Source organism: Phalacrocorax aristotelis, chromosome 10 (assembly GCF_949628215.1).
Source record: "Phalacrocorax aristotelis chromosome 10, bGulAri2.1, whole genome shotgun sequence".
NCBI lineage: Eukaryota > Metazoa > Chordata > Aves > Suliformes > Phalacrocoracidae > Phalacrocorax > Phalacrocorax aristotelis.
In genome coordinates, this window is record NC_134285.1 from 8848977 (window position 1) to 8857846 (window position 8870).

Sequence of the window (8870 nt, forward strand, 5' to 3'; positions counted from 1 at the left end):
AGTATTAAAAATCCCACAGAACTAAACAAGAGACAGCCTTAAAAATGCACTTGGTGTTCAGAAAACAATACTGGAAATATTAACCATTGAGCTAAAACAGGTATCTTGGTGACAACATATTAAATCATGCTCTGCATATCTGGTCATCGTGCTCTTGCGCAGAAAGGACCTGCTACACACTCGAGTTTATAATCACCTTGCTGAGGATTCCTTGCTGTTGTGCAGGTGATAAGTCAGACAAATATTGGGATGTTGTGCCTTGAATAATCTGAGAAAGCTCCTTTGGGTTCATGCTGTAGAATGACTGGGTGCTAATACCAGTAAACAACGTGCCCATTTGGCTAACATTATAAAATGATAAAACCTGCAGAGATAACAGCACAAAAAAAGTTTTCCAGATTGTGAACAGCAGATTATTTATTTATTAACTTTTGCTTTTAAATATAAAACTATTATTGTTGAATACTTAAAACACTTCTTGCCTGGGGATGCACTTTCCTCAGATTCCTTTCAATTCAGACAAGAACAAATGTGAAAATTTTCTCAGAGGCTCCTGTTTTTGAAACTTTGGAGAGGACCCTGATTCCTTCCATTACAGTATATTTGAATATATAGACTGGGATTTCTGATTGTGCAAATTCTGCCTAGAGCAGTGATACAGACAAAATAATACATAAAACTGCCAAAGTCAAACAGTCATTCCCTCTGTTACTAGATAATTACTTTGGGAGGTACAGTCTTGGATGTTTTTATTTGATTTAAACAAAATTTTCAGACCACTAACAGTACTAAAAAAAGTCTTGTACTAAACTTTTCAAAATCTACAGTTATTGTTGAGAAAAAGCCATCTCACTTTTAAAAACGGAAGGTAGGAAAGCTGTTATCAGACATACCTTTTCATAAGAGAGGTATTTACTGGCTAAAATCATAACTTGGCTTTTTGCCCACCCAGAGACTTGGTTTAATGTTGCAATAGCATTATGTACTGCTTCAGGTGACAAAGATTCCAGCTGACTTGAAGTTAGCCCAACCACAGCATCTGACAGAGATCCAAAGATATCATTCAGTGTCTGGTTTTGCATGGCAATGTTCAGGAGCTGAGATTTGAGCTAAAGTAAACAAAAAAAACCCCAAACAGATGGGAAGTAAAAACCTGCCAAGAACCACTTTTCATTATCACCCAAAACTTTAACTGGAGTTGCTTGAATAGGCATTGGCAACCATTTAGTGACCACACACTTCATAAAAATTCAAAAATAGAACCACAGTTGTCAAAGGAATATGGAATGGGAAGAAACAGAATGAGAAAAGAATGAGCACTATTAAAAAAAATACCCAATGGCCTTTTCTTCTTTGCATTACATGACTAAGAACTATTTCCACTTATTTCTTAGATCCCAGTCATTTTTCACTCTTTTCTTTCCAATTTCAATAAGAAAGTCCCTTCTCCTCTGTTCTCGGGATTAGGTTAGGCAAGAAGAAGGAGCATTGTACCCACCTTCTGAACCTCAGCTTGGAAACCTCTCAATTGACTGCATTTAATCATTTGATGAAGTAAAGCCCGGGCCACAGCAGCATCCATCTGTTCCATGTCTTCATAAAAGCAAACCAATAAACCTAGCCTATATAGAAAAAAATACATTAGCTAACTTCTGACATAAGAGGTGTCATTCTCAGGAAACTGAAATACAGTGTGGTATACCCTACTTGGGCTCAAAACTTGAGTCATTTCTGTCTGACACCAGTGCCTTAAACTGCAATCTTTAAAGGTCCACATGGCCTGAAATTTGAGTATGAAACATATGCACTGTTCTCTGTATTCAGCTGAACTCTACTCGGATTGCTTCTGCTGTCAAAAAATTAAGTTTCCTGGTTCCATTTGTCCATTGCGGGATTTTCGCAGCTAATGACTCCACTCCGCTTGGTAGAATTTGTAGTATAATCTCTCCTTTGAAAAGGATGGAGGACTAAATAAGTCTCTAGAAGTGTCTTGCTGAGTTCTTATCTGGACTGATTGAATGTTTTGAACTCTAAGTCCTGCTTGGATTTCACATGTAACATAAATCATCCATATGTCAGAGCGGCAGCTACAGCATTACATAGCCTCTTTATTGTTTCAGGTTTAAACAAAGCCTGCTGTATTTCACATCAAACGTGTGACTGGCCGATGGGTGGAGACCTGTCCAGTTCAACACTGGCTAAGAGAAAACGCACTGATGCTCACTGTCTTAGTTGTGCCAGCACAGCAGTTTGCAAGGCAGTGCTGTGATCCAGATGTGGAGCTCACTTTCCTCCACAGTACCCATGCTGTAATATTAAAGTTGGCATTTCCATTAACCTCTGTAAAGTGCAACCACAACCATAGCTGGTGGAGAGAAGCAGTCATACCATCAAGGGTAGGTGGCCTTCTGACTTAGGCCTTGTTCTTATTTACTGCCATTACCTGCAGCTCTGCAAAGGAGGTCTGAATTGTGCATTGCTCGCTCTGGACACTAAACTTCATAGTAATGGTGATGAATTTTTTTGTAGAAAGCCTGAATCAATCCCCTGTCACTGTAAACAACTAGCCTTGGCTTTCATAGTTTACAAAGGACAAGGACCTACAAAGCCCAGCTTTCCTGTTACAGTCTTTGTTTTTTAGAAATTCAGTGATGCAGGCATAGGCAGAGCCTAGGCAATAATGCCCAGATGTGAACTAAATCAACAGCAGAGAATGCTGCAGCACTATCACAAACTCAGTAAAATCCTGCAGCACAGAAAGGCTTAGCTTTTAGTTCCTCTAGTCCCTCAATGACAACCTTCTTAGCAATATAGCAAAATACTGCTTCAGCAGCCCATCTGAATTCATGGAACATCATCAAACTAACATACAAATCAAAGACACATCTATAACTGCATTTTTATAACAAATAATTACCTCTGATACATTACTGCATAGCCACCAAGAGCTCTTCATCTCCTTTGGGATTAGCAGCAATAAGTAATACTACTTCTTGAAAGTAAAAGTGCATTTAAATCATCAGTATGGTTAAAATGAGTAATATAAAATAAGTGTGTTGTAAAAATGGAATATATTAAGGATTATGGAGCATGACATTTCTCTCATCTGTGAGAATGTGGCACCTCTCATGAGTGGTAAAATCATTTTTAAGATTTCTGACACTGAAATTTAGAGTGTGGGCATAATTCTTCTCTCGTCTCGCTTACAGCTCTGACAATCCACAATACTTCATGGAAGTCAGTGAGTTACACTGCAATAACGACAGGAGCTCTGAAGCCATAAAGCATATTCTCCATCAGTTTAAAACTCCAAGGTATCCCCCAAGGAGACTACAAATAACTTCAGACAGTGGTGTCTTGGGACTAAATACATCCATTTATACAACAGTGTAAATGTAAATGTGGAGTACAGTGCTTTCTTGCAGGTGGCTCATGCTCACCGTGTATTTATGAGTAAGAGCAGTTTATTTTGGTTTTTTTATTATTGTTAAAGTAAGTTCAGTGCTAATTTGACAGCCCTAAAAATGCAGTTTCCTGCTTATGCACACAACAGTCACATGCATTTAAGTGTGGCTCATCTCTACCCTGCAGGATGTAAAGAGGACAGCAGGACAGCCTTCACACCTCTTCAACTGTGTGACCTCTCTGGTGACACCCATACCAATTAAAAACCACTTGCAGTCCTGGCTGGCATGAGACAAGATTTCCTCCTTAAATCCTAACTGTAACATGACTTCCACAAAATGCCTCCATCTTCTGTGATTCAAACAGCCAAGGCAATTCATGACCCGCTATCCCAATTTATTTTATTGCTGTACTGTACAATGTGATGGAGCTTTGATTGGGTCCCCCAGATACTGCTGTAATCCTCCTACTAATACTACATACAACTACTCACGGCGGAGCAGGAGACAAAGCTTTAGCTAATTAGGCAGGCCTCCAAAAATTCATAAAGTAGCAATTCTCCACTGTTGCTAACCAGGGTTGGATTTCAGCCTAGATTTTTCTGCTGGAAGGAAAAAGCTATGCCACATCAACAATTTCATCAGCTACTTATTGCTCCTCTCTTTTCCCCTTACTTATTCATTCTCTCCATACACAGCCGTGAAAGAAAAAGAAAAGCAGTCTTGCCTGTAGATAGTTGACGTGTTTCTGATATCAAATCCTGATGAGTTTATTCTTTCCAAGAAAGCTTGTGCGAGCTCTGGTGTGATATCATACACTGTGTCCAACTGCTTTGTTGCATTGTCGAAGCTAATGAATAGTCTTATCTGACCAGTACAAACAAAATCATGCATCAGGATTACAAAACAATTACACCCAATAAAATATGTTTGACACTTTAAATTAATTGGCTCCATTCATGTTATAGAGAAAGGAAGAAGATAGATTTGGATAATACAGTATTTTTGAAGGCAAAGCTGAGCGAGTGATTCTTTGTCAAGCTGACAAATAATTTGAGGGTCCATCTTTCAGTACAAGTCATAGAAGTCTAATACAGATAAATAATTACATATTAATGATAGGGACTTTCAGATTCAAAAAAGAGAAGAATATTTTGTTGACAATGGATTTGGATTCACTTTAAGTAATTAAAATATATAAACTTCTTTTTCATGTTTAAGTTTGCATTTGTGTTCATATTGTTTGTAGCTGACATCACTTGACATTGATATATTCAACCGCATATTGTCACTTACTTCACTGGGACTAATTTTCAGAATTTCTTCTAACGGGAGATGGACCATGTACCTTCCCAAAATCCGTAAGTCTTCTGCACTGACCCAAGAAGTTGATTCATTGAACTCTGTTTTGTACAAATAGATACTCACTACAATGTTAAGGAAGTAATTATTTTTTCAAATATATTGTACCCAGTATATTGTTATCGGTAAATAATTAAAAAAAACACATAATCTGCAAATCAGAGAAATCCTTAGCAGAGAGAGTCAGGTTCCCTCCATTAGCTAAATTTTAGCACCACATTTTTTAATGAAATTGAAATAGGGATTCAAATGTCTCAAACTTTCTTATATGAAAATGATTAATGTTTTATGTTGTTGAAATAGAAAATGGGTAAAGTATGGAATAGGAAAAATTAAACCAATAGTATTAAATATGGAGAAGCACTTCTTAAATTCAGTTTTTCTAATCAAATATATTATTTAAGAACACCAGGAAGGTATGATACTTTGTTACACTCTATACATCTTATATATTATTACTGACGATACCACTCATTTTAGCAGTATGCAACAGCAACAGTGGAGAAAATGAAAAATCATTCATATACCTATACAGAAATAGGTTGGCAAAAAATACAAAATACTGCGTAACAGTTAAAAAGAGTAATTAATTTAGTAACATTGTCCCAAGGACTGAAATCAAGATCCAAATATCCCCAAGGAAAAAAAATATTTATAGACTAGGTGGGTACTTTGAGCCACAAGGACACTGTTTTCTCCAAAGTGTCATAATTTGGATGGCTCAACATGTGATAGCGCTGAATATATTCCTTAGCAGTGCTGATATTCACAACTCTGTTCAAATAAACTCATCAGTGCATTTTGCAGAGTTTTCAGTATCTGAAAACCAGCCTATAAATATCAAAAGCTGAAGAACCCCATTTAGTGACTTTTTTGAAAACACAGATCTAAGCTCCTTAGTTGAGATAAGATGATGCTCCCAGCAGACGCATCTGTCAAGCCTGTTTTTTGAAGTGATATCGCCTCCCATTACCAGGAATATTAAGAGAGTTGAAAGATATGACAGGAGAGTTAAACAAAAACTATAATATTTTAAGGATGTTGACTGTGGTCTTTAGTAGAACAGACTTGCAGTTACCAACCATGGTAGCTGTGACCCCTAAAAGCTGTTTCATTATTTTTAAGTAAAGTACAAAATTCAAAAGTTACAGCCTTCTGGTTTTGCAAGGGCTACCAGCATGCTTCATCTCTGAATACCTCAGCGTTTTTAATATAAAACCTGTGAGAACTGGCTGAGTGGCAGAGAAATATCTTGAAAGGTTTGACTCTTAAGACATAGAAGGCACATGTCGTCATCTGCTCGCGCTGCTGCCGGACACCGTGGGGAGAAGTGGTATGGTGGAAAAGCCCTCTGCATTTCTGCAGGCACAACAGAGACATGGCGATGAGCCCTCTGTCACTAAAACCAGCAGAAATGCTTGGGAGGTGGCCCTGTAAGCACCACAAATGTGAAGTTGCTTTTGTTTCTTTTCAGCTGAGGAAGATGCTGCTTCGGCATGAGGGCTGATCCCTTTCCCAGCTGATCCTAGTGCTACCCACATACAAAGTTCAATAAATCAGGCTATTGCAGGACTCTTCTGTTGTCCTGCACTCTGTGCTGTGACCCGTGGTGTGCAGAAATACTTGAGTGAGACTTGCCAACCTGGGTGTTGGTAGCAGTCCAACTGCAACTGCTCAGTGCTGATGGGTTCCCCAGCTCATACCACCAGCACTAGCTGGTGATCAGTCCACACCCGATGCCTTCAGGAGTGGACTCGCCGTATCTGTGCTGCTTTGCATTTGAAGCAGCAATCAGGACATAAGAGATGCATGGTAATTCTCAGTCCCTCCTAAGCTGCTCTTTTACAAACTGAGGGTTCACTAATGTTTCACACACAACCCAAGATGTCTAATGCTGTGGGATTTTCCCAGGACTGCTGAGTATCATCAGGCAAGTTCTGCATCTTTGCTTCCCCAGTAACGAACTGGCAGTAAATCCAGCACCATGAACTTCCTCTCTACAACTTAATGGATTACGCTGATATTTTGAAACAGCAGAAGTCCCAGGAGCCAAATTTAGCTCTGCTGAAACAAGTGGGCATTTCACCTTTGATTTCCAGGGAAAGAGGAAGAACATACACATCTAAAAGTTGCAAATGCTCCCATGACAGCGCGGCTGCGATGTTCAGTGAAACCCAAGCACTGGCTCTGATGTGTCAGTGCTGCTGCCGCTTTACAGCCCCTCTTGGAGCCCATCCTGCATTGTCCCAGCTGTGGCACATCTGTTTAAGACACTTTACCAAGGCAGACAGGTGTGGTAAAATGCATAAATCAGAATTAACTAACTTTCCTTTTATCTTTTCTTTTTCTGAATGAGTCAGTGCCATGTGCAGTAGAACTTTCACAACATCCCGCATTTCTTTTGTATTTTTAAACAGTTCATTGGCTAACATATTCTGAGACATATATTTTTCTTGTCTGAATAGGAGGTCAGAAGTGAACAACACACCTCTGCAGAGTACCTGACAAAGTATCCTATTTAAGTCTTAGAAAAAGGACTTGAGTGCAGAGACTTTGTGTATAGCTCTGTGCAGAAGAGACGAAGAGCACGCATCTTTGGAGAACTATATGCCATGAATAACAAATATATTATCTTTACTATATTCTGGAGCAAAGGTATTAAAGACAGCTACTCTTAAACAGACCTGTATTAAATTTGGTAAACAATTCAATACAATGGATAGGCCTTTTGCTGACTGTTTTCCTCTTTTGACAAGCAAGAAGAAAACACCTTGTACACAATAACATACCACTCATGTTATAGGATTTCTGTAGAATCTGCTTCATCCAGCCATACAGAGCTCTCTGTGTATTTGCTGAGGTTTTGTCATAGAGGTCCTTGAATACTGTTGATCTAAGTGATACAAGGGCATGTTAGTTCACTAATGAGTTAACTATTTTTTTTAAATTACACACACAGACAAATGTTTTTAGAAACAGTAACACATTAGCAGAAAGCTATATCTGGAAAATAGACTGAGACCATATAGTAACCTCTTTTTAAAAGTATATATAGTCAGCAAATACTACATAGTATTAATTGTGTCTGAGAAAGAAATGGCTTACAAGTTTCTGAAAGCATCCTCCTGCAGAACATTTGGGAGGCTCTCGATGACATCAGGTTGGAGATAGTTCACTGCTGACACACGCAATACCTGGCTTAGGATATCCACACAGTCCAAAGCACTCAGAGCCAGAAAGCATTTATGGAGTGTTACAAGGAACAAGGTCCTGTTTACTCCTGGGCTTTGAAAAATTCTCTCTCTAGTCTTGTCCCAGTCGAGAATAATATTTCCCATTTCCTGCAAGCAACAAAGGGTTAAAAAAATGTATCTTTGATGAATCAATATATTGTTCATTTTGATGCCTGACAGAAAGCACTCTACAAAAAATATGGTGCTGTTCTCATGAAAAATAGCTGCAAAATACTGTCTGGTTGCATTACTTCAGATAATACCTTTCTGGCATTGGCCAGAGATCAGCTTGAATTTTCTGACAAAATCAAAACGAAAACCAGAAAAATAATCCAAGTGGCTAAAGTTATAGTGTGTGCTCTCATGAAAGAATTAGTTACTTGGAAAATAAAAGAATATCAGAATTGAATGGCTATTATTTTATACATAATTTAATATGTAGACATCTCTAGAATAGACCTTTTCCCATGCAGTATATCTTGCAGCCATTACTACAAACATCTCCTCCAGAAGATGGGGCAACATCAAAGAACCAAGGCCAGGGAATAAAGTCACGCTGGTTAGGGCAGCCTGTTCACAGCTGATAATCCCGGGCCTGGTGATTTGCTCATGCAATATTATCAGTCCTGGAAGAACTGGGTATGCCATTTGAGAGACGAAATTTACAGTATACTGAAAGGGCTTATGCTCTACTGCTTTGACTCCTGGTCCATGCTGTGCACCTATCCTGCGTGCTTTGGCAGTGCAAGCTGCACCACCGTTGTTTGAATAGTGGACTATATAGTGTTTGTTCTGGGCAGTCACCTCATGTGGCTGGGGAAATGCTCTCCCTTTCTCCCAGATTCATCTCCACTCCCTGAGCGATTCCCAC

At 38.9% G+C, this 8870-nt stretch overlaps 1 protein-coding gene across 3 annotated transcripts in view; it reads right to left on the minus strand.

Moving 5' to 3' along the window:
• Positions 1-8870, minus strand: part of OTOA (otoancorin) — a 39807-nt gene that overhangs the window by 24497 nt on the left and 6440 nt on the right. For all 3 annotated transcript variants that reach the window (XM_075105047.1, XM_075105049.1, XM_075105046.1), the window contains exons 8-14: positions 7872-8107; positions 7556-7659; positions 4701-4807; positions 4132-4271; positions 1499-1622; positions 894-1109; positions 197-364 (exon numbers count right to left, since the gene is read on the minus strand). In XM_075105047.1, coding sequence (XP_074961148.1) covers positions 197-364; positions 894-1109; positions 1499-1622; positions 4132-4271; positions 4701-4807; positions 7556-7659; positions 7872-8107 — 1095 coding nt within the window. The remainder of the gene's footprint in view (positions 1-196; positions 365-893; positions 1110-1498; positions 1623-4131; positions 4272-4700; positions 4808-7555; positions 7660-7871; positions 8108-8870) is intronic.